This window comes from Peromyscus leucopus, chromosome 8b (genome assembly GCF_004664715.2).
Source record: "Peromyscus leucopus breed LL Stock chromosome 8b, UCI_PerLeu_2.1, whole genome shotgun sequence".
NCBI lineage: Eukaryota > Metazoa > Chordata > Mammalia > Rodentia > Cricetidae > Peromyscus > Peromyscus leucopus.
The window spans coordinates 33,771,382-33,797,888 of record NC_051086.1 but is presented as its reverse complement, the minus strand read 5'-3'; the positions used below and the strand labels follow the sequence as shown (position 1 = coordinate 33,797,888).

The following is a 26,507-nucleotide window of genomic DNA, read 5'->3' as shown; positions in this document are numbered from 1 at the left end:
GTCTGGTGTTCTGAGTGAGTCACACGTGTCGTCCGCGGTGAAATCCCAGGTGAACAGAAGAGGCCAGAGTCATGAGAGAGGCATGAAGGCCACAGTCAGCCTCCAGAGCACCCCCGACAGCCCACATCACTGCTTCTGAATTCTGAGATTTCTTGGGGCTGGAGAGATAGCTCAGTTGTGAAGGGCTTGCTTAGCAAGCACAAGGACTTGAGCTAGATCCCCAGAACAAACGCAAAACACCGCACACGGATACCTTTGCAAGTCTCAGCACCAGAGAGGGGACAGGAAAATCCCCGGGCTTGCTGGCCAGCCAGCCTAGCTGAATTAGTGAGCCCCAAGCAAGGGAGAGATCCTGTCTCAGTAACAAGGTGGACGGCTGTCCTCTGGCCTGCACACACACACACACACACACACACACACACACACACACACGATTCTGACATTTCTTGCAGAATTATGTATTTCTCGTTTTCTTTTGAAAAGAACCACAAAAGATCTGCCAATGCTTACCTGCAACCTCCTACCAATAATGCTGGCCAGAGGGGAGGGTTTTATGGGTTTGAAAAGATCTTTATTATTATTATTATTATTACTTTATGTGTATATGTGTTTTGCCCATGGGTATATCTAGGCACCATATGCATGCAATGCCCACAGAGGCCAGAGGAGGGTGACGGATTCCCTAGGACTGGAGTTACAGATGGTTGTGGACCCGTTCTCCTAGCCACTGAGCCATCTCTCCAGCCCTGGCTACCTTTGGCCTTCTAGGTCCTTTGGATTAACCCCCAGCTCCCAAGTTCTTCCGAGTGGAGATGATTTCTAGCACTTACAGACTTCTTTTCTCATGTGAATTCTGATCTAGATTTTGATAAACAGTGTTTTTATGATCATTGGATTCCCAAAGCATTTTCCAAGCTCCCTTGTGGGTTTTTTTGTTTTTTTTTGTTTTGTTTGTTTGTTTACCCACAAACTGTTTAAGAGAACTCCTTTGAACTCCCAAATAATGAGGATTTGTCCTGGGTGAGGGGTGGAGAGTAGAAATCTTATTAATTTCTACTTTTGAGGCACAGTAGTCAGGAAGTAAGATCTGTCTCATAATTATTCGTTGAAATTTCGTGAGATCTGAACTCAAATGATAGATTTTCATAATGCTGAATATATGCTTGGGAGAAAAGCTAGAGACTTCTCAGATGCAAGGCTCATCTGTGTCTGTTAAGACACGAGTTATGTCTGTTATTCAGAAATTCCTTATCTTTGTTAACTCTTTTTGTGCCTACTTAATCTAATACTAATTAGAAAGGGGGTGGGGAGCCTCATATCCCCTCCAAAGGATAATAGGTTTGGCCCCTTCTCCACCTCAGGAAAGGAAAGTTTACCTCAGATTCATGGAGGCTGTTTCAGCAAATGAATATACCTTTGCAACCGCTGCATCGTCTTGGGGAAATGAACTTTTTCTCATTAAACGCTGACCTGACTCTCCCTCACCACGTCTTCTGTCTCGAGTCTGTTGTCTGGGATTCATAGGACGACACAGCTCGGCTCTGGCTGCCGGATATTTTTGCCTTTGTTCCTGCACCTTCAACCTTTTCTTGCCTTTACGCTTTGTTCTGTGTCTGGTGATAGAATATTGCTGCTTGGTTTGAGTTTCATCTTGTTTGTCTAATATAAACCCCCCGTCTTGGGCTGCGGGGCGGCGTGGCGGCATGGCGGCGGGGCGGCAGGGCTGCAGGTAGGTACTCACGTGCACTGGCTACTGAGAAATTTGCATTTGTTCCCCCATCTTATTCTAGCGTCTCAGTGCGTCTTAGTTGCTCAGCTTCTCCACTCCCTTCTCACTTGTTTTATAAGAAAAAGACACCCCCTTTTCCCAATAGAGTCTCTCCTAGATGTGTTAGCTGCCTCAGTCCTGGTTCCAGCCCCAGCGGCGACAGGTGCACACACATGTACACATGTACACACAGGAATACCCATATGAGCCCGGAATCTGCATGTTTGCTCCAGTTCAGCCGATGCAGGGGGCCATGCGGGATGCAAGGACGTGAGGAATGATGTCTGTGACTGTGTCCCACGTTGATTCTGCATGTCCTAGCTGGAGATGCTCACGGGGAATTAGATCCCTCGCAAACAGGCCATCTCTGTGGGGCTGTGACAGTCATGTCAGGGCCAGCACTAAGCTGACCCCCGGGAACTTAGAGAAGGTTGCCCCTTAGCTGAATATGGGCTGGCTCATTGGAGGGCAGAGTCGCCACTGTTTCTGACTGCCCTGTCACCCTGGGCGCTCTCAGGAGATAGGTGAGATGTAACTCCATTCTGGAGCGGCATAGGGCCTCAGCTCTGCCACTGAGATGGCAGTCAGCATGTGTCACATGCATAAGTCAGGAGAAGGAAACAGGGACCTGGACAGGCACGTCACTCTGAGAAACAGCCTGGCCAACTTCTCGGCAGAGCTAGGGGTACAAAGAAGTGTGGAAGACGGCACCCATGGGAGTGGGATGAGACAGACCTGGCATGGGCCTGGAGGAAGAAAACCAATCAGAACAGCCACACGGGTCAACAGAAGCCAGCACATAGCTGGGTAGCTGGGGCCTAGGGGTGGGGCTGGGGGGATAGGGAGGGACTACTGGATAGGCAGGATGATTCCACTTAGGATGGCAAAAATATTCTGGAACTAAATAGTGATGCTGGATAAACATCCTGAAGAAGGTAGTACCACAGCCGGGTGGTAGTGACGCATGCCTTTAATCCCAGCACTCGAGAGGCAGAGCCGGCGGATCTCTGTGAGTTCGAGGCCAGCCTGGTCTACAGAATGAGATCCAGGACATGCACCAAAGCTACACCGAGAAACCCTGTCTCAAAAAAAAAAAAAAAAAAAAAAAAAAGAAAGAAAGAAAGAAAAGAAAAAGAAAAAAGAAGGTATACCAGGTCATGTTTAAATGGCTATCATGTCCAACCACAGGCTACATTAATTATTTATAGTCAGTGAATAAAAGGCCTGAGGAAGTAACTCACTGGCTAAAAGACAGACAACGGGACAACAATAAGTGATTGGGGGACCCCAGGCTCCCAGTCAGGGACTCAGTAGACATCACAGGGTCGTTCAGACAGAGCCCTTTTCTGCTGTTCAAGGAAGAGCTCCTCAGAATGGTCTACTGGGGTCACACAGGAGAAACGAAGGCTGAGTGCTGCCGGGGTCCTCATTTCTCAGGGGATGCTTGGAAATCCTCTTAAATACTAGCTTTGTTTGCCCTTTTTGGTTTGTTTTTAATCTCTCTTTCCCACTCCTGCTGGGACGAGAGTGGGAAGTGGAGGGCTGGTGGGAGGGAGTTGGGGAGGGGACTGGGTGGGGGTAGGTAGACACTTGCAGTGGCATGTGTGTGGAGTTCAGACAACTTGTGTTCTCTTCTTCCTCCAAGGGGGTCCAGGGATTGAACTCAGTGTGTCAGGTTTCTTGGAAAGTGCGCTTATCCTCTGGTCCATCATGCTGGTCCCATGTTGATTTTTTTTATCCACATGAGGAAAACAGAATATAAGCTAGTCTGCCAGCCTGTAGCTAGCAGTTCTCACTGTCCTCTGAGCTCTAGAAGGTTCTAGGTGCACAGATTTTACTGAGAAGGGTTTCTAGCTACATTAGTATTGTTTGAATGTGCCTCCTTAAAGAACATAGGATCTCCAACGTAACATACTGATAGTATTTGGACATGAGGCTTCTGGAGAAACTTATGGTTAGATGAGGAGGGAGCCTCCAAGATGGCATTCGTGACTTTATACAAAGAAGGAGAGAGATCGAAGTCAGCCTGCTTGCTCTGCTGCATCACAGGGTCATCATGGTGCTAAGCAGATGCCTCGAACTTCTAGGTTTCCCATTCTCCAAAAGCAAGATTAAACTAAACTTCTACTTCTTCCTCACTATAAATGACTCAGTCTTGGTTATTTTGTTAAAGTGGCTGAGAGCAGACTAGAAACAGTCATGAAGAAATGGCTAGAGAAGTCCCGATTTAAACCAAGTGGCAGGATCTTCCAAGTTTGCCTTTGGAGCCAGCATACCACCTTTTAACGGCAGAGCCAGAGAACAGCCATTTTGAGGCCCAGCTAGTGTATCACCAGCTCTAAAGAAGTTTCTAGGGTTTACTGTAACCGGGCAAACATCAGTTACTCATACTTGAGGCTTGTCCAACCTGCTAGCAGCAAGTGTCATGATTTACCCTCTTGTTTCTTTCCTGCACTCATCACAGGCAGAGCCCAGACTGTACACACTCAGTGCCCAGAACTGGAATGGCACAGGGTATTCACAAACGCTTGCTAAGGGACTCGTGAACAGATGATTAGATGGATGACAGCTGGGATGACTAGATGGATGGGTGATGGATGGATTACTGGGTGGACAGAGATAGATATGTAGACGACTGGATAGATGAGTGACTTGATGGACGGATGGATGGAGGACTAGACAGGTGGATGGATGGATGGATGGATGGATGGAGGATTAGACAGGTGGATGGATAGATGGATGGATGGATGGATGGATGGATGACTAGACAGGTGGAAGAATGGATGGATGGGTATCTAATAGATGGACTGATACAATGACAGACAAATGCATGCATGCATGCTGATGAGTATGGATGCTTGGATGGATGCATGGGAGGACTAATTAGGCAGAAGGACTTTAATCCCTGGAAAGTGGATTATTCACACCCACAGCCAACTGAATCAGACAATGAAATCTAGGATGGAAGCTTCAGCAGGGCCATTTTCCCGACAAAGCCTCAAGGGATCACTATCTCCTAAGACCATGGGACAAGGTCCACTTTCCTGAGGCACCTGGTGCGAGGGTCTGGGGTGTGGGTTTGGCCTCTGTTGAGGATTAGAACTGCTCTTAGGTCAGCCTTGCCCCATTTTCCTCTGCCACACCTGTCTCCGGCTTTCTCTCCTTCCTGTTCCCCCTCATAAGAGTCATCGGGGCCTGGCTCACAGGTCAGCAAAGCTCAAGGCAGTGCCGTCTCACGAGACCAGGGAACTTAAGGCCCACCCTTCTCTTTCAAAAGACAGTGGGTCATGAAACCCTGCTCCCTTAGAGCCAGTCCTTGGCCACCTCTGAGTCACACAGCGTCCAAGCCCTGCTGAAACACAGCCAGTTCCTGCTCCTCTCTTGGGACACCTGCACGCACTGAGAGGCGGCTCTGCAGGAGCCGGAGAGACACCAGGCGGCCTTGAGTCTGACACAGTCCCCTCCAGCCCAACCCCCTGGCTGGTGAGCCTCACTGGGCCTCTCTGCACAGGCACTTCTAAGCCCAGGAACTGGCTGGTATCCTAACAGGCAGTCCGACAGGGCTGGGGGAGGGGGTCTGCCTCCACCCCTCACTATAAACACCAGCTCTGGATAAATAGCTGGTTCTTTCCCCTTCTCTTCCCTCGATCTTCCGCAGCTCAGGCTTTGCACATAGCGTATGCTCCCTGAAGCATCCATCTTTCCCCAGGAAGACCCAGAAGGTCTCTTTCTGCTCCCAGATTATACCAACCCCAGGGCTCATTCAGGCAGGAGCACAGGTATACTTTACCCATGCAGAGGGCTCAAAGACCAGCACAGCCCAGGGCACAGTGAGCTGCCAGTCTCAGGGTGTCCAGTCTAGTGAGCTGTCTCTTGAGACATAGGTACCCAGTGGGGGTCAGTTCTGGAACTTTCTTATAAGGATGTTTTATGAGCCTGAGGCCTTGGCTGGTTTAAGGGGAACAGGATTTGTCCAGAGAGAGGCAAGACCTAAGTGTCTTGTAGTGTAGCTCAGGGAAGCTTGTCAGGGATGCACACTTTATACCTGCATTTCCTACATGGATGAATACATAGTTTTTTTTTTTTTTGTTTTTTTTTTTTTTTTTTTTTCGAACAGGTTTCTCTGTGTAGCTTTGCGCCTTTCTGTAACTCACTTGTAGCCAGGTTGCCTCGAACTCACAGAGATCCGCCTGGCTCTGCCTCCCGAGTGTGGGTTAAGCGTGCGCACACCCCCCCATATTTTTTTTTTAACTTATTTTTTTTTCTTTTATTTTACAATAGTATTCAGTTCTACATAACAGCCACAGATTCCCTTATTCTCCCCCTTCCTGCCCCCTCCCCTTCCCCCTAGCCCACTCCCCATTCCCACCATCTCCAGATCAAGGCCACCCCGAGAACTGAGATCGACATAGTTGATTTTTTAATCTGTGCACCAGTGTGTGCATGCATTCACACACACACACACACACACACACACACACACACACACACACACACACACACTCAATGTGAAGAGAAAGGGAGGTGGAGATGGAGACAGAGAGAGTATGTGTGTATGATTGCCAAATGAGAAGTAATCTTTGTCTGGGAGTCTCAGCCTCCATTCCAACCAGGGAGGACCAAGGCCATAGCATACCAAGAGCATGGAGAGAGGGTCTGTGTCCAGTCCATCCATTAGCTGCAAGGAACTGCCATCTTAACACAGCCCATAAGCACGTGCCCAGTTGTCACGCTTTCTCATCTTCCTGGGGACAATGAACTCTGGGATTTTAATGAAATCTCCTGGTTTTAAAAAAAATATGCTTAAAGGTTTTGAAGATGTTTTATGAGTCAAATAAAATTTGTTGGGGAGGGGAGGAGAAGGAAGATGCAGGGATTTAACCTGTGAGCTGTGGGAGAAGCCTGGCTTCCGTCTAACACACCCCTCCCCAAATTTTCCAAATGGGTAAATTGAGACCAATCCAGAGCTGACAGCCAAAAAATCACTACTGCCTGCTGTAGCTCATGGGGTACCCACACATTCTAAGAACACTAGACTCAGACCCTGCCCTCCGCTGAGGGTTTAAGACAGTGGTTCTCAACCTTCCTGATGTCTCGACTCTTCAATACAGCTCCTCATGTTGTGGTGACCCCCAGCCATAACATTATTTTCGTTGCTACTTCATCACTGTAATTTAAGCTGTTATGAATCATAATATAAATATCTGTGTTTTCTGATGGTCTTAGGCGACCCCTGTGAAAGGGTCATTCAGCCCCCAAAGGGTTTGTGACCCATAGGTCGGAAAATGCTGGTTTAAGATGTGAGTTCTCTAAGTGACGCAGAGTGGTTTCCTCAGGGCTTGTTGTTTCCAGGGTGTGTGAGGAGCCCATGTCCTTTCCCCATCCAGGGAACTGGGACAAATCTGAGCTCAGCTTTGGTGACCAAGGCTAAAGCTGTCCATAGCTTCCAGATTGCTGTCCAGAACAAAGGAGCACAGTCCTGTGACCCTCCCATCAGGCCTTGGGGTGGACACATGGCAGGGTTCTCTTATGACTGCAGCACACTGTTTACTCCTGCTGCTGCAGGGGTCTGAACAATGTCCTGGCACGAGGGTCTAGGATTAGCAGGCAGCCCAGGGAAGACGAAGCTCAGTCCCCTGGGCTCCAGTGCCAAATGCAACAAACACAGGCTCTGTCTGCCCAGCCCTGCGCTGCCTGGCCGGAGCGATGGAGCGGCCTCAGGCTGCCCTGGGAAAGGCAGCCTTTCATTTCCAGGGGGCTGGGGGCCCATCCAAACCCAATGGCCACCCTCGCTCCGTCCCTCCCATCTCCATCCAAGGTCCTGTCCAGCCTGGATGGAGCGTCCCCACGCCCTGGCCCCGCCACTTCTCCCTAATGCTCTGCAGATGGGCCTTCTCGGCGGCCTCCAAGAAAAACAAGACAACCGCAGATTTCTTTTCACAGAAACGGAACCACTGGAAAGATTTCTCATGATGATCCCAAAATGAAATAAAAATTCCTGAGGTACATTTAAACTCAGAGACAGCACCAGCCACATTCAAGAGGATGGGTCTCTGACTGCTGTCTGAGAACAGTGGGCTTGGATGAAGGTCCCCGGGCACCACATAACAAACACCCTTGTGCAGCTTGGCCCATCATTGCGTTTATTATTATTATTATTATTATTATTATTATGAGTTTTTTAAAATTAACATCAATATTTGAAGATGAAATTATGCAAAACTGTGATGTCCAGTCTCTTTTAGAACTTAGAGGCCTCTGATGCTATCCACTAATGCCCACCTGTGCCCCTACTCCCAGCCCGCTCCACCCACTGCCCATCCAGCCCTCATGATATCCACACGTATCTCCTCTCCCCTGTGTGGATGCCCAGTTCCTGGCTCTGGGCAAAGTATCAGGGACAAAAGCTCCTGTCGTTGTGAGCCCTGACTTCCCCAAGCTGTACTCCTGATCCCCATTGCTACATCTCAGGTCCCCATGCCCCAGTTCATAACTTTTCACGGCCATGGGCCCCAGGCTGAGTGGATGGATTCAAACAGCCACCACGACTCTTGTTCCTAATCTGATTCCCCATGAACCCCTTGACATGTACCGAACACCAGTCAGTTCAACTCTCTGAATCCCATTCCTTAAATTCTGCTGGAGGCTCATGCTTTTGGTCTGGAAGTCTCAGGGAGACTGGCGGTCTTTACCCATCCCAGCTCTTTGACCTCCTAACCCTACCACTTGCCAAGTTCACTTGTCCTCCCCAGCATGGCTACTCTGGCCCTGGCTCGGGCCCTGCCACGTGAACTGTCAAAAAGCTACATATCAAAAGACTGGCTACAGGTCCTGATGGCACAGCCCACGGAGTCCCTGTAGTCAAGCCAAAGAAAGGCTCCACACCCCAGGGCACAGAACCAGGCAGCCTTTCTGCCAGCTGGGAATCTGCAGATGGACTCCAACATGCGTCCAGAGAGACTCACACAGAAGCCTTGAGAAAATGTCCAGCCTCACAGAAGCCTGCCCGGTCTGCATCCCGGCAGAGAAGCGGGGATTCCCGCAAGCACCAGCCTGGCTGGTCTGCAGGGCCTGAGGCCGGGGAGAGAGCTGAGCTAGATCTCTGTCTCCTTCCTAACTCTGGGTGATTCTGAAGGGGAATGTGAGCCTGCCTGGTGGGCAGCATCGTTCTCAGAGCACAAACAGGAACGGCCTGCCGGGACTCCCCGCACTCTCATTACCTTGCCCTACGTCGCTAACGTACCCTCTACAGATACAGTGGTTCAGGCAACAGACTCATCCTTGGAACAGCTTCCTCCTGGTTCATGGCGTCTTCCTTCACCGCTCCATGGAAACCAGACTATGCCACCCACAGCCAGGACACAGAACCCTTAGCCCAAGACTGGACCCAAGAGGACCACGAAGATCTGCCCTTCGGGCCCCGCTGGCCCTCACCCTCTGCTCCTGCTGGATTCCCAAAGAAGCAGAGGCCGCTGCTACTCAAAACCCTCATCTTATGCTCCCAGCCCCCTTTCCCTCTCAGTAACTCAAAACCTACACCAGATCGCCACACCAGCTCAGCACTGTCTGCCATACTTTACCCTGCAGACAGTAATGGACCTGGGCTATCCGCTGTGAGCAGATTGATTCTGAGGGGGCAACCACGGAAGGGTGCCCCCAGATCCTAGAGCCAAACAGTACCGTGCCCTGTTATGAGAGCTCCATGCATATTTGTCCAACAAGGAATAAGGTTTCCATGGGACTGTCTGTGTTCAAAGACAATGGAGTAGAGAGAGGTTAGCTCGGGATGGTAAAGCCATCATCCCAACCCCAATCCACTGCCGCTCTGGCTCGTTCCCCCAGGTCTACCGTATCCCAGGGTAGAGGCTGAGCTTCACAACACTGCCATCCCCAGGCATCTCTGACAGGCCTGTCGCACGAGCATCACCTGAGCTACCTTTCTTGTCCTCCACAAGGCAAGCATGCTCATTCCAAAACAAAAGTTAAGAGTTAACCCTTAGAAAGTCTGGGCTCTTGGGCTCAGGAGTAAGGGACCCAGCATTTACTGGGACCTCTCCTTTTGGCCACTGTGTCGTGCCCAGTAGTAGCTTTAACCTCAGGGTCCAGACCACAGTTTCAAGAGGCCACAAAGATAAAGCTGACACAGCAGAGCGATGAGCAGGACCAAATTTGCTTTTTACAAATTAAAAATGCAAAGTATCTTCTGCAATTAAGAATCCAAGACAATGGCAGGAGAGGATTACAGCATGTGTGAGGCCCTTCTGGGCTAGGGACTTACGGAATTGGTAGCACGCCCGTAAAGCCAACCTGGTCAGGGATGAAGGGATAGGGCCAATCAAAGGTACGTGGACATCCCATGTCCCATGGCACCAGTAACATCCCACTTCTGCAAAACTACGGACCTGTAGCCAGGACCCCAAGAGTCCCAAAGTGCAAGCTGAATCCTGGCATCACTGTGATAAAAGCCAGCCTGCAGACGTCTACTAGGGACAACTGTGCTTCAGGAATCAGGATGGCACGGCCAGGCTTTCTAGGCAGCTCCATTCATCCTTTCTTTTCACGGGTATTTAGGCCCCGATGGCGCGCCAGTTACTGCACGCAATGCTGGGAATTCCCTACAAGCGAGTCTCCCCACAGTTAATGTGCTCCGTGACCTGGAGACATGTCCTCACTCAGCCCTGCTGGATTTCAGTCTCTGCAGCTCCGAAGCAGAGAATCAGGCCTGGTGCTAAGAAGCATTTCAGGCATGGCCGGCCTTCAGCTGGGTCTGAGCCGGCTGAGTCTCGCCTGCCCAGGCTCAGAGCTGGCCAAGAGGGCTCCACACAGGGCTTCAGCAGCCCTGGGTTACATCTGGGTCCACTCTTCCCTGCCCAATACAGAAGTCGGACATCTTGGCTTCTACAACCGATGGCCTATGACCTGGGCAAGTGTTAGCACCTCAGTTTCTTCATCTGTAAAGTAGACACATCTGTAGCACTAACCAATCCCATGGGCTCATTCCAAGAATCCTGAGGGATGGGGAAGCACTCACCAAATGCTGCCCATGGCCCTTCTCCACTTATTTCTGTAGCCCTGAGACTTGGTTTACTCCCCTGCTTCCAGGACAAGCCTGAAGATAAAATCACACCCTGGTACCACACACTCATCCTCAAGCAAGCCCCTGATGGATGTGTGCATCCCTGAACTGGGGAACTCAGCTCCAGGAAACAGGCGCATCCCTCCCAGATCCCTGAAGAAGGAAAGAGCAAGCTTTGGTTCAGCGCTCACTACCAGAATCAGAAACAAGGAACTACAGCCCAGCAAAGAGGTTCACATTAAACCTGACAGAGTCAGTATCTAAAGCAGATAAAAGGCAGATCCTGACACACGGAGCCCAGGAGAGAAACCGGCAAGGAAATTAAATGGAAGAGGAGATCTACAAAGACACCAGACGGAGAGGACAACTCGTCGCCAGCAATCAAAGACGTATGAGCGAAAGCGAGGATCAGCGCTGTTTTACATCTGGAAGAGCAGAATACCGAAGGGTCAAGCCTCTATGCTGCAGGAGACTTGAGAAACTGGGCCCAGGAAACAGGCTGACTTCCCCTGAGCATGAGCTGGTAAGTACTCATAGCCAGTCACTCAGCAAGTGCTTTCAGGTTTGATGTTCAGAGTTGGAGGTGATTGGGCTGGTTCAGCTCACCCCTGTGAGGGGTCAGTCATGGGTTCCTATGTAGAGAATAGAATCCAAGGCAAGCTGCCAGGATACCCCCAACTCCAGTTTTCAGATGAGGTCACACCAGGGGTAAGAAGCCCTTAGAAGTCCAGATAGCCTTGGGGAGCCTCTAGCCAGCACTACCTGAGAGTGTGGGTGGGCATCAGCGGTCTACCTGCAGCCACCCACCCCACCTGCATAGGTCCATCTTCCCTTCGCCAGGTGACTGCCACTCCCAAAGTAGCAGGCTGGGCTAGGAAGACAAAGCAGTACATACGTTACCCCAAGTCAGAGGGACTGCCAGAGCACCCCAGAGCCTGTTTCGTCTGGGGTCCCTGTACCTGAACCCACAAATCCAGAGCCAAGCGGGGCTTGTCCACTGTCCAGGGAAAACAGCTTCCACTGAGCCAGGGTTGCAGAGAGCAATGACTGTGGAATCGGGATGACATGCTTATTAGGAGTTCTGAACCTATTAGCCAAGGCTATAATGCTCAGAGATAATACAGTCCTCGGGGCAGCAGCACCTGCTGTTCACTGCTTGGAACACTCTTCCCAGCGCTGGGCCTCCCCATCACCCAGGTCTCAGTTCAACTGTCCCCACTCATGGCCGGAAACATAGCCCTCTCTTACCCATCTCTTTCCTGCTATTCTTTTGACCCATTTTAAATTTGACCAGAGACATCTTGCACCCACCCTGTAATCTTCTGCCCACAGTGTCTCCCCTGCCAGGCCGTGAGCCCCAGGAGAGGAAGACTTGCTTAGATTTGTCTGCAGTTCCATCTCTAGCACGGGGGATGGACACAATGGTGAGATGCTGAGTGAAGGAATAAATGAATGAGAACGTACACATGGCAGCCAACGAGGGACTCTGAGTCCAGGCTCTGAGAAGTGTTGCTATTTCTATCAACTAGTTACTAATGTTGTCCCCCATGATTTGGGGAGCAGAATTCTCCTTAGGTGTTACCCAGTCCTCCATGGCCCCCAGGGTTGCTGAACCTCTCCATGTACCTCCCCCACACAAGCCCAGCTCCCAGGTCAATTCCTCCCCAGGTCCCAGCCCAGCTTCTGCAAACTTGGCCTGTCCTGCAAGCCCTCGCCTTGCCCGGCCCTTCTTCCAGGTATGTGCCTTTCTGTCATGAAGTCACTCTGGCTAGACTCTTCCCACCAGCTCTGGACACATTTCCTTATGCCCATTTAACTTCCCTATGGCTATGACAAAACCCTTGATGCAATGGACTTCAGAGAAAGAAAGGTTTATCTCAGCTCACTGTTTCAGGGACTTCAATCCATTGTCCGTTGGCCTGTGGCTCTGAGCCTGTGTGACACGGGACATCCCAGTAGAAGTATGTGACAGAGATTGTTCACCTCATGGTGGCTAGGAAAAGAAAGGAGGACCAAAAGCCTGGGCCCCAGTGTACTTTCCAAGGACACACAGTCAGCCATCTGATTTTCCTCCACCAGGCTCCACCTCTTACAGGGTCCACCACCCACCAACAGGGTCACGTGCTGACAGTCACGAACTTCTCCAAACTAGAGCCCACCAGGACCAGGACTAGGCTGAGTCCAGATCTCTGGTGGATGTTTCCTGATTCTAGAATGTAGCCTGATTTGCTCAGTTTTCATTTTGTGTGTGTGTGTGTGTGTGTGTGTGTGTGTGTGCATGCTGGAACGGGTGGCCGCATGCTGCAGTCCGCATACCTGAGCAAGCCCTCCCATGGTGAGCTGCATTTGCAAGAGAGTCAAAGTTGGCTAGAGCAGGATGGTAGCATGAGTGAGGACTGGGGAGGGACGTTAGGGGTGGTGACAGCTGAGCTAGAGCCTGCATGACAGGTGGCCCAGGGCCAGGACACGTGTTGCAAACAGAGGGAACCGTAGGGGCTTCCGCCCCGAGCCTCCCACAACCTCTGAGCTCCAAGGCCTAGACTAAGTACAGAAGCCGGAACGGGGGTCTGACCCTGTTTCCACATCTTCAGCCTTCCCTGGCTCCATGATGCTCCAGCTTGGACTCAAGAGAGAGAGTGTGATTAAAGATGAGAAAAATAGAGCCTGAGAGGGGGAGGAGAGAGCCAGACAGACACCAGCATTTCCACCTAATTGCATGACCTTTCCCCAGCTCCGAGTTCCTTCAGGGCCAAGTGCATAGTGCTGGTTGGGATTCATTTCAAAGAGAAATGGGTCAAGGAAAATTGGAAATTTTTATAGAAAACACTTCAGGCTTGGGGCTGGCTAAAGTGTCTGCTGCCCTGCCGAGAATTTGGGAAGGAACGGGGCCTGTGATCAGAGGTCCTTGGCTGCTCTGGATGGGCAGAGTTCAGATCTGGAGCCCCGGTCCCCTGTTTCTGAGCTGCACCTGACCCCACTCTTTCGTCCCTGCCATCATGGTGTTGGGACCCTCGAGTCCCCCAGAGGCCCTTGTCCAGGAGCAGTCCATAGGAGTTTGCTGCCTGGACCTCTGTAACACACAAAGCCCATGTATCTTTTATAGTTGTCCATGGGAGGCACCAGGTACATGAAAGGAGCCTCGCCCAGTCCTGAGAAGTGTGTGTGTATGTGTGTGTGTGTGTGTGTGTGTGGTGTGCACGAGCATGTGCGTGTGGTACATGTGCACATGTGTGTGTAGGCCTGAGTTTGATATCTACTTTCTTCCTCCATCGATCTCTACTTATGAGAAAAGGTCTCTTGCTGAACTGGAAGTTTGCCAGTTCAGCTAGTTTATCACCCGCTTGCCCTAGGGATCCCCTGACCGCATCTCTGGAACACATGATTACAGGCCAGGTGCCAGGTTCACCTGATGTTTTATATGGGTGCTGGGATCTGAACTCCATTCCTCACACTTGGGGGGCGTGCACTTTATCCAACTCAGCCATTTCCCTGGCCCTTTGAGACGTGGTCTAAGTAGACCCAGAAAGTCCTGTCCCCAGCATAAATGCTACCCACATGCAGAGCTGTCCCCAGAGACATCACATCCTCTTCCAGGAATTGGCATCCGCTGCGTCGGAGACCCGCAGAGAGCAGACCTGGCCAGCCAAAGGCCAGCATAACCACCAGACACAGCTAGCCTTATTAATTAAACTCCAGGCACACCTGTGAGCCGAACGCCGCTTCATTTCTGAGCTGTGTGCTGTCTGGAAACCAGCATGGTCACTGTGTGCCGCCAGAAAAGCTCTTTGGGGGACATTTGCAACCCAAATCCAGGGCAAGCAAGGCAAAGCATCGATTCACTGTGTCTGAAGCGACAGCACAGAGAAGGGACATCAAGCACTGAGGAGGCCGGTGGTTCCAAGAGAAATGTCCCTGGAATCTTAACACTGTAGCCAGACAGGGGCTCTGGTCGAAGCCGTGAGATCTCGATCTTGTCTCCTCCCAACAGCTCAACATTATACCTATTTAGAGATGGGGAAACTGAGTCACCAGGGAGTGCGACACTTTACTCAAAGCCCTGCAGTCAACCAGTCACTCAACCAGGTGGGGTCTAGCCAAGCACACGCTACCCTCCACCAGACTGGCTCCCACGCAATGCCGTGCCCTCCACCAGACTGCCCCCACGCTTGCTGGGAGCAGCTGTGAAAGCTGAGGCGGCTCCTCCAGGAGACGCCAGTCATTTTTAAGCACTGTCTCTTGCATCCGAGTTGGGGCCACAGCCAAGCCAGGGCTGAGACTGTCATCTTCTAGGTGACATTGGTCATCTATCCAGGAACCGACAATCCAAGACTTCCCCCGGCCGCTGCCTCCTGTTTGTCCTTACCCCTAAACCAGAGCCCACAGACTCATAGAAGGACGGAAGTTAGGGAGGGAAGGCCTGAGGCACAGGAATGGTTAAATCTAAGCTGGAGACAGAAGAGAGCAACCAAGCACACAAGACTGTCAGCACCAGTCAGGCAGAATGCCAGGCGTAGACTGTTGTGGGGAATGACTCTTGCCCCCCATCTTAATTCTATTGAGGGATGAGGTGAGGCCTGAGCCCTGCATGCCTGGCGTCTGCATCTATCGCCTAGGAAGTACCTCCAGGGCAGCACTCCCACACCACAGACCCCAACCCAGGAGACCAGCCAGGCCAGGGGGCTGGGCCCCACTAACTCAGCTGACAGCTCTGGCCCCAGACAACTCAGGGCCTCAGGGAATGTGCAGCCTCCGGCTCTCCCAGAGCCAGCCCCCGCCCACTCTTCCCAGCGTGAGGCCACATCACCACCCTGGCATCTCGAAAAGTTCTCCCAAGGGCCCAGCCTACAGGACAAGCGCATTGTGGCCTCTGCCAAGGGTGTGCTCAGCTCTGAAATACGCCTCCCTGAGCCCGGGCCAGCTGCCTCAGGTTTCACAACTAGTGCGCTCCTCGGTTCTCCAAGCTGCAGGAACAGAGGTGGGAGGTTGGGAAGGCACTGAGTACCAGGGCCAGTGCAAGGAGCATAGGCCCATGGGCAGCATGACAGAGCCTGGAAGCAGACTGGCATGAGTATCCTTCCAAGATATCCACACAAGAGAGGTGGGCACCAGGGCTCCAGCAAGAAGTTTAAGAAATGGCTGGGTTGAGACACACAGAAGGGTCTTGGTGTAGGTACATGAGCCAAGGCCAGGACTTAGTTCTAAGGCCAAAGGCCTCCCGTCACCTTCCTCTGCAACCCCAGGGTTCAACGCTTAGACACGTGGCTTGAATCATTACCCTCAAGATGTCCCCAGAATCTACCACCATTCCCTTCTAAGGCCAAAGCAATTGCACATGAGATTAGATTGAGCACCTTGAGATGGGGAGGCTGTCCAAGATTATTTTAGAAGGTCCTAAAAGTCATCCCAGATGCCTTCATGAGAGGGAGGAAGAGGGAGTCTTGGCTTCAGCAGAAGAGGAGGAAGGAACAGGATCACAGAGATCAGCAGGATGCAGCCACAAGCCAAGGGAGGGAAGCAGCCACCAGGCTGATGCTGGGAGAGGCCGGCCGGGAAGAGCTCTCACAGACCCATCTTTTAATTCCTGACCCCAAGAGCTCTGGGAGACTACACCAAGCTCTTTTAAGCCAGAGTCTGTTGGGCTATTGCGATGACCACAAAAGCTGAGAGTCGTATGAGCATCTGTAGGACAGAATGCCCCTCCATCTGGTTGTCAGTGAGTCTGCACCCCTTCCCCATTGTACCTCTGTCAGATTTCTCAAATCTTCCCCCCACCCCACTACCCAGACCTCACCTTGGGCTAAGCCCTCTACCTACACCTCACATCCACATGAAACTGAGTCCTGGCGATCTGCCGGCCAAGAAACGCTCACACTTTCTTTCCCATGCAGAGGCTTTATCTAGACAGCCTCTGCTCTCTTACCCTCTTCCTCTCTGCCCCACCCCCACGGCATCCCTCCCTCCAACCTCCAGCACACTGCAGCCTGGGCAGGCTTGCCAAAGTGCAGGATGCTTGGTCAGATCCCAAGAGACCTCTTATGGCTGCCCACTGCATGCAGGACACTGTTCAGATCCTGGGTCAGCTGTAGCTACATCCCCCTTGCCCACTAAGCCCCTGGGCATCAGCTCTGCCCCACCCCCACCCCACTTCACCCTGCATGGCTCCCTGCAGCCTGGAAAACTCCTATCTGAGCTCAAGGAGAGGTAACCCGATGAAGTCTGGCCAGATGGGGTTGGCTTCCCAGTCTAAGGGAAGGGCTGGCTACGGGCCAACAGGTGGAGACTTTTCGGGCCACTCTCAGCCACGTGGAGGAGCCACCGGGTGCCTACACCTCATCCTCTCTCTGCAGGCTCGCCTTGGCAGCAGCAGGGCAGAGCAGCTCCTGTGGCGTGGAGCCTCCTGTGCCCGTCAGGGAGGACACCCAAGCCTGACAGCAGCGGGCAGAGGCTTGGCACCCGCTGCCTCTGAAGAGGAGGCGGCAGCCAAGGTCACTGGCACAGGACTGTCTGACTTCTCTCAGCCCCAGGGCAGTGTGTAGAGCTGGGCTCGAGGGCACAGCAACCCAGAAAGCAGGTCCCCAGGGCGGGAACCACCTGCCTCATTTCCATTCCAAGGTATAGCCAGGGGGACCCCAGGGAAGCAGCCCAATGGGAAGGACAGAAGCTGCTTTAGCCTCTGCATCTCAGAAACCTTGGCCAATGGGAGGGGCCTGTTTTATTTGGTCCATACGGCGCTTTTCTGAAATTTGAAGCCACATTTTAAAACACTGGAGAGTTCTCATAAAAATTATTGTCTGAATTCTCTTGATGCTAAAATATTCAGCTGCCCCAGATCCATGAGGCTACCTACAAAAGCAAGGTTAAGAGAATTAAGGAAGCGTACATGAGGGCCTGAGTTTAATCCACAGAACTGGGAAGGGGGGAGGGGGTGAAAGCCAGGCCAGGAGTGGATTTTGTTGTTTGCTGTTTACGGCTGACTTCACTGAAGACCTCTGAATTTGCAGCTTTTGTCTTAATGGTGGGACACTGGTATGAAAGGGAGAGCAAATATCTAGACCATGACACAGGGATTGTCACAGAAGCCCACGTTCCATGGAGACACAGCCTTTGATGGCAGCCGTGAGGCCAGCTGCTGTATATGCGGCCTCATCTGTCTGGCTTTCCCAGATGTGGGGTGACATCTGGCTAAGACTGGATCAAGTTGCTCCCTGTGCGTGGGTGCTCCACAGGAGTGCCATGCACTGCATAGCACACCCAGATTCGTCTTCTGCGCTTAGCTGAAAGGGAGTCGCTTTAGAGAGGGAGTCCTGACTTCTGTGACCTGTCACCGGCACCTTCCACGACAGAACAATGCTCATCAGATGTGATTTAGATCAAGGATCTTGAGATGGGGAGGTGCTCCAGGGCCACCCAGAGGAAATCTAAATGGAACCAGCCTTCCAAGATGAAGGCACAGGGAGGTGGGACACAGACAGAGGAAGAGAAGTGATATGCAGGCAGCCTCTGGGGTGACGCAGCCTCAAGCCAAGGGGAGCCAGCAGACCCGAGCCTGAAGACGCATCGAACAAACTCCCTCCTAGCATCTCCAGAGGCATGCGGCCCTGCTCACATCCCGGTTTCAGCTCAGTGACAGTGATCGCTGGCTTTTGGTCCCTAAAAGTATGACATAATGTGTGTCTATCCAGCTGGTGTTCCGCAGCTGTCTTATGCGTAGAGGCAAGTTACACGCCAAGATCACCCAGTTCCAAGTGCAGAGCGGGTCTTCTGGCCCGGCGGGGGCTTCAGCTGCTGCACGCACCAGTGCTGGCTCCATCTTCACGAAGCCCAGACAAAGATGAGAGACGGATGCAGGGACAAGGTCTAAGGACGGACCCAGAATTCACACTTTAGTTGACACATAAGTTCCCCTTTCCTGGGGTCTTGACTTCTCCCTCCCTATCAATACTTATTGGGATGTCTTGAACCCAGATCCTGTGGTTGTCTTGGGTAGACCCACAGCAGTTCAACTCTCATTGACAGAGTCTGGGCTTGCAGCCCAGGACGGAGACCCAAGATTCAGCTTTGGATAGTTCAGTCTCCTCCAATAACCAGTCCCCCCCCCAACCCTCCCCTCACGCCCAACTTCACCCTGGCCTGGGCAGTTGGCCTTTTCCAGGCTGCATCAGTCAGGTTCCTATCAGATGCCTGGCTTTGGTTTCCATGTGTCACTTTTCGGCTTCCTGCCTCAAGATGTGATCTCTCTTACCTCAGCGTGCAATCCTGCCACTGCCCATACAGAGACTCTCCAGAGACCTAACCAATAGGATCACCTGATCTTGGACTTTCAGCCTCCAGAAGTGTCAGCTAAGTAAACCTCCTTTCTTATGAAGTTACCCTGACTCAGGCATTTTATTATAATAATCAAAACATAAAATGGGCTAATGAAGTCCCCTGGTGCCTGACTCTACTGTGTGTTACTAGAACAAACACATGAGGTAGGTTTTGAGGTTTGTTTGGTTTGTGATGTTCACAGGCTCTGTGCTAATATCTTCAGGCACACCCCCTGGTTGAGTCACAAGACAGTGGAAGACAGAGAAGCCATGAGGAAGAGATCAAGCCTGTGTGGTGAGCTCAGTTTATAAAAATCTGCACTTATAAGAATGAATTCACTCCCGTGAGCCCCAAACAACTCCATGAGTCCCCTGATGAGGGCAAAGTCTCCACAAGCTCACCGTGCCTCCTAAAGGTTCTGCCTCCTCAGCCTAGCCTCCCAGGGACCAAGCTTTGAGGACAGCCTGTAGCCTCTCCTACACACATACAAGCAAAGCCTTTGCACTGAGACCCTAGGGTCCTGAGCCCATTAAGATATTCTGGCTTTCTATACGCAGCCATGGGACACAGATTTTATAAGTTCCAACTGCCATTCTGTGCCTTGTCAGGGCCCAAGCTGATGGAAAACTAAACTGTCTGAGGTCACCCTGGGCCCTTGGCCCAGCTCCGGCATAAACTGTCTGGACCCCCTCCAGCCAGGGAGTCCGTTTTAGCCACGGGCCATTTGGGGGCCATCAGACACATTCAGGGGTCTACAGGGTCTCATCCTGCTGACACTGGATAGGAAGGCTCAGAAGGGAGGCGCAGCCCCCACAGCACAGGCCTGTGGTCTAAAGAAGCCCAGGACTCACTCCCACCTACTCTCACACACAAGCCTGAGCTCCCGACTGCAGCGCCTGGGCTTGCGGCCCGAGACCGTGGCCTTGTGTTTAGCCTTGGACAGGTTCATCTCCTCTTCTGAAGATTGATGCCCAGGCCCCACCCACCCACCTTCCAGCTCAGCTTCATCCTGACCGGGGCCGTTGATCTCACCCAGCACTGTCTGTCTGGGGTCAGTGGTTTCTGGGTTGATTCTGAAATTCCTCTCCCTGTGTTTTCAGTTCCAAGTTCTCATTAGGAATGTGTGTATGGGATCGCGAGGTAAAGGGACTATTCAACAGAAGATGCCAAAAAAACACTAAGCACGGTCCAGAAAACAAAACCAAGCCAGCTAGACCGTTGGGGGAAGGGCCCCAGGGCAGGAAGATAAGCCCAGTATGGAATCTGGGATCGGAGACACAGCCAAGGGCAGCCTGCCAGCTCCACAGTGCAGGCTCCACCTCACCCAGCCTGAGCCCAGGGGTTGGGAGAAAGAGGCCAGAACCACCCAGACTCTTCCAGTAGAGACCAGCCCTACTGGAAGAAATAGTAAGGCCAAGAAGAGACAAAGTTTTCTAACTCCCGTCAGCTGTTATAAGGGAAGAAAAGCTAACTCCGTCCAAAGGCAGTTGGCTGGTAAGAGAGCGAGTCCAGGAGGAGGCCTCCCTCCAGGTCTGAGGCACTTGCTGGGACCATTTTCCCTTCAGCCCTCCAGGGTTACTCTCATGCAGGAAAGCCCAAGGGTGGGAGAGAAGCAAAGGCTTGGGGAAGGCTGAGCAGGTAGCCCCCAGAAGCCCAGATGTTGGCAGCTAAGGTAGATGGCTTATTCATTATCAGGGAAGAAGGAGCAGCTAGAAATATTATCTCCAGGGAACACCAGTGAACAATTCTTTTACTGAGGTACCTGACATGGTATCTTAAAATTAGAACGGTACCCTGCCAGGCTGTGCCCAATTGATCAGTCAAACCAGATTGTCAGAGGGAACTAAAATAAATGAGCCGGGGTTCCCTTAGAGGAGTAGGGTGATTTCAATAAACTGTAGCCCAGGGAGGGGCTGGCCAGTCAGGGGCATCTACTAACTAGATGCCTGCAAATGTCCCTGACCCAACACTCTGGGCCCCCTGCCCATGGCTGTCCCCACTTTCATGGCTTTACTCAGCCTGGGGTCCAGGTCCAAGACTGAGGGCTGAGCACCCAAATGTCCAGATACTCAGCTGCCTGGCAAAAGCCAGGGACAGGCAAGGAGGCCTCATCTACACACACCAGGACCCTGGGACCTGCAAGAGCACTTTCGATCCTGACTCGGCCGCCATACAAACCAGTAGCCCAAATCCAGAGACCTCTGGGGTGGGTCAGGCTTTCTTGGCAAAGACTGGTGAGTCTACAGCCAGGTGGCCAGTCAGTCACTCAGTAGCTCCTCCCATATTCCTGGACCCAAAGCACCCTGTGATTCTAAGCTGAAAATGGTAAGATCCTATGATCTTACATGTGGAAGACATCGAGGTTGTTGGAGTTACTCTGGAGTCTTCTCAAGGTGTGTTCTGGGGTGGGAGGGTGTAGAGAAAGAATGCTCGGGGCCTTTTCTTCTGAGTGAGCATGGAAACCCTGGGATAGAAGCAGGCACCATCACAGAGACTGCAGCAGTACAGGAGCAGGACACAGGGGCTGTCTGGAGGACCAAGATGCTGTCTGTATTGACACAGCTCTCTCCTGGTCCCCAGCATTCACAGAAGATGGGCCACTAGATAGTCTTCTCTTCCCTCTGTGAGGACCCTAGACCTGTAAGCAGTGGGGGATCTCCACTCTTGGTTACCCATATGTACTCAGAGCAGAGCCCTGGGCCTCAACACCCCAGCACCCCACATGCCATGAACTCCTTCCTGAGCCAGTGAGACTGGAGCTCAGCTTCAGCCTCCAGTCGGGCCTGCAGAAGGAGACCTGAGTTTCCCTGGGAACCAGGACCAGACAGTCAGGAGACATCCGGTGCTCCCCACCCAGCCTGCCCTTCTACAGCAGCCTTACCTGTGTCCAGAACCTGGGGTCCCGCCAGAGGAGGGGGTTCGGGAGTGGGTGGACACGATACACCACGTGCACTCGGCCTTGCTCAGCCTCCTGATCCGTCTGCCCCCTCTCCAGGGGCTCAATAAAGAACTCCTCCTCCTCCATCCGGATCAGACCTGCCTGCAGAGGCAAAGCAGAGAAATAATTCAGATTCCTAGGACACAGACAGAGAAGGGAGAGCAGCCAGGAGGATCCTTAGGGGTAGTTCCTCCCTCTGGAACATCATCTTAGCAGCTGGAGGTCTAAGCAGGGGGTCCTCAGCTGTTCAGACTCCATTGGTCACCTGAGCTGCAGGAAGGTGCTGAGCCCTGTCTGGGGAGAGACAGTAACCCCCACCTCAAATCTCTATACTCCTTCCAGAAAAGTCTTTTCTAAAGCCCAAAATGTCAAAAGCAGCCTGAGAGAGTTCACGTATAGCTGCAGGTCTGTATGTGGGCCTTGGAGGACACGATGGTGCACCAGACACAGGCCACCTCCAGGAATAAAGAGTCATTCCAAGACAGGTCAAAACTATCAGGCAAGAACTGCACCTACCCACGGACAAATTCAGCTCCGCCCAAAAAATGCTTCCTTAAGAGAGAGGGGTGGGGGGTTCTCACACCAACTCCATAGCTCAGCTTGACCTTGAACTTCTAACCCCTGCCTCCACTTCTCGGAGTGCTGAAATTAGACATGTATGCCACTATGCCCCATTCTGGGGAGTCAAACCCAAGTCTTCACACATGAGCGTGCATGCCTCAGCACAGATGTGGAGGTCAGAGGACAATCTCCCATACCTTCCCACCTGGTTTAAACAGGGTCCCATTGTGGTCTTTACATGGAGAATGTCAGGCTAGCTGGCCTGCAACTTTCAGGGATCCTCCTGTCTCCCCCCCACACACACACACCTTCCCATAGGGTGCTAGGATTATAGACACTCACACTACCACACCCAGCTGTCCTTTATTCTGGGGATTTGAATTCAAGCTCTCATATTTTGCGTAGGAAGTGTTTTTACTGTAAGCCATCTCTAAAGCCCTAAACAATACTTTTTAATGCTGAGAATCCAACCACTAAAATGATGAGATTTCACCTTCTAAAAAGAAATCACAGAGGGGTTGGGGATTTAGCTCAGTGGTAGAGGGCTTGCCTAGCAAGTGCAAGGCCTTGGGTTCGGTCCTCAGCTCCGGGGGAAGAAAAAAATCGCAGGAACTGCAGACATGACTCAGTGGTTAGGAGTGTCTGCTGCTCTTGCCGAGTCCCATATTCAGTTTCCAGAACTCATGTCAGACCTCTCACAACATCCAGGGACTCTAGCCTCAGGAGATCCAATGCCCTCTTCTAGCCTCCAAAGACAACCACATTTACATGGACACACCCCCACATAGACATATGCACACATATAACTAAAAATACATCTTGAAATAAAACGTAAATCTTAAAGAAAAGGAAACTGCCACTGTTCTTGGAAAATACAGTTTTGACAAAATTAAGTTACACACTCCCTGGCCATGGACACCTCAGACAGACGTACATCCCTGTGGCTAGTCACCGTTCTATGCCTCCTCCTCACCTCTGTTCACGCTTACCCTAAGACCAGACTCTATAACGAGTGTTGCCTGCATGGGGCTTCCTGCTGGACCCTTCTGCCTGCGTTCAGGTTGCTGGGTTCTGTGTCACTCAAGGCTCTCAGCCTGCACCTGTTCGAGCCTCACAGTGGTCGCTGGGTTGTGTGTGAACACAGCTGAGCCACTGACCCTGAACTTGCCCTACACTAATGATGGACGTCCTGCTGTCATCTCTCACCTGGGCCACCTGCTAATAAACCCCTCTTCTCTCTTTCACAGCAGGCTCAGAGTCTCCCAAAGATCCTTTCTCTGATTCAGTCACCTGGTGCCACCCCGCTCACCTGCCCCTCGGCCACTCCAGTTCCCACACTTTGCCTCTTTGGTTTGCCCTCCCCAGGTCAGAAGGCTCACACGGCGTCTAGCCTGGGCGTGCAATTCCTCCACTTCATACAATGACAGCCCGTGGGGGCCTGGCGCAGCTCCCACTGGTTGGTTCAGATTTAAGAAGTAGGGGAGTCCACACCAAAGACAGGGCCTCCGCTTCTCTCAATCAGAAGAGGTGGTGTCTCTGCTGCTTGAACTTAGCTGGTACTGGCTAGGGTTCCTTGTCCGGTCCCTGGCAACACCCATCCAGATGTTCAGAAACTATTTGCCCCCTCAAATAACCCAGTGGCATCCGTCACATCATCACCCTGACCAAGAGAGATGGAATAGCTGTATAGGTCGTCCCCCTTCTCCCTGACCTCAGGGTGCCCTGGGGATCCTAAACTGTTGCTAGGTGGGAGCTTTGAGGACAGAAGTGTAGTTGGCACTCTGTTGGGGCCGGCTAAGCATTTGCCATCAGCGTGAATCTAGTGTAGGATACTAGATGTGGTCATATACCTGCTGCCTTTACCTTGGGAGAGCCCAGGTGCCAGGGGATATTGCCCACTGGGAAGAGCAGTCCAGTCACAGGCAAGGGCTGGTGGAGGAGCCAGCTGCACAGGGAAGCATCAGGCCCGGACTCAAGAAGTAAGAATGAGGTCTAATCAAAACGTGCCCCAACCCTTCCTATCAGCCAGAAAAGTTAGCGAGAGGAACCGTGTGTAGGTGAGGGACACGGCCCATAGAAAGGCCTAGAGAGGAGGGCTACCATCAATGGAACAAGCTGACTATTTGAGTGACCAGGAACCTAGAGGGAAAACTCATAGCATGTAATGCAGAGTAGGTCTCCATGGGAAGGGTAGTCAGCAGCCTGAAGACTTCTGGGTAAGGAAGACCTCAGTGTGACTCACAGCTGCTGTGAACAAGGTGGAATGGAAGAATGTCAGTGGCTATGGGGGAGCTGAGAGCAAGCTGTGGGTCCCTGGGAGGGTGGTAGCAGGGCCTGGATGAGGCATATAGATTCCAGGAATGTGAGGAAGTCAAATTTGGAACAACATGTGGGGACAGATCTGATTCTACTAGGAGGGGGATGTCAGGGCCAGAAGTACTTCCAGGTCTGGAGTTGGTTGAAAAGTCCTCCTACCCTGATCTAGCCAGGTCTCCATCACAAGGCGTATATGTGGTGGTAAGGGGGCTCTGCAGAAGGGACTCGGCTGAGTCTCTGCAGCTTGGGAGGTTCCCATAACTATCGGTGTGGCCCTGCATATAACCACATGCCTACATCCGTGTAGGAGGAGGCAGAAGAAGATAGGCCAGAGAAGAGGAGATGGAGATGTGATCCTGGAGACAGAGGTCAACATGTTGCAGCCACAAGGAATGTCAGCAGCCACACGGAACTGGAAGAGGAAGAGGTCAGTCCGGCAGACACCTGGAACTCAAGCAGGCTATGCTGACTGTAGACTCCAGCCACCAGAACTGTGAGAGAATGAATTTTGATCTTTGCAAGTCGTTTGTCACATCAGTGGCATCAGAAAAGCAATACTGGTGCCAAATGGTTGGCTTGGTAAGGAGGAGCCATTCTGAGAGGCACAGAAAGAGGAAGAGCAGAGGACCCTCCAGGATCCACTGTGTACATGACAGGGAGGAAAGCCAGGAGGCCATGGAAGTGGAAGGACGTCAATGGACCGTGAGGGCTGAGGGTTTAGTGGGAACCCTTCAGGCCCCCACACTTATGACTCATCCCTGGTTCCCAGGGCCTACAGTGGGAACCAAGCAAATGCTTATAGGCTGAGTGAACAGTTGACCCCCAAGCATCAGGACATGTCCTCTGAGAGATGCATGATGGTAAAGACAAGAGGGTGGTCCCCTTCCATTGTTGCGTGTTGAGAATGTTTACAACAGCAAGAGTTACTTCCATCATGTGGTTTTAGAGGAGACAGGCGTCTCAAATCCATCTTTATTAATAGATGCCTTTGAATGAGCATGGGAATTAACCCTGTGGGGTTAACAAAGGACAAGTTAGCCTGGGAGTCTGGTTTACTGGGTTCCTGGCACCCTCTTTCTGGATGGGTAACTTCAGATAGGATGCCAAAGCTCTCCGGGTCTCCAATTCCTCAGCTGTAAGTGGGGTGGGTCTGTCTTCCCTCTCCTACCATAATAAATACAGAAGCACATGAGGCCTGGGACACCCTTAGAACCAGAGCACACGTTGTTGGTGGGCCTCAAGTCAAGATATTCATGTATTCTTCTTACTTTCCAATGAGGACACTGAGGCTTAGAGGATGAAGAGGCCTCCCGGGATACACAGAGACTAGGAATCAGAGCTCAGACCTCCCAGTAGTGACCCAGAGATAAATCTGAGATAAGTATCAAGTGTGAATTCAATTTACTCAAGTTTTCTTATGGGACCAGAGCCTTCAACTTGAGTACTCTCAGATAGAGGTGTTTGACGGGTTCCTCGACAACTAGGATCCTATAAACCATCTCCGTTGGGTGTCATGAAATGCACACATATATCATATTGAT

At 51.8% G+C, this 26,507-nt stretch overlaps 1 protein-coding gene across 1 annotated transcript in view; it reads right to left on the bottom strand.

The window, feature by feature from the left end:
* The window catches only part of Adamts2 (ADAM metallopeptidase with thrombospondin type 1 motif 2), a 208,763-nt gene that overhangs the window by 118,231 nt on the left and 64,025 nt on the right, over positions 1 to 26,507 (bottom strand). The window contains 2 exon segments of the mRNA XM_037201169.1: positions 22,033 to 22,086; positions 22,089 to 22,191. Of these exon segments, the coding sequence (XP_037057064.1) occupies positions 22,033 to 22,086; positions 22,089 to 22,191 (157 nt within the window).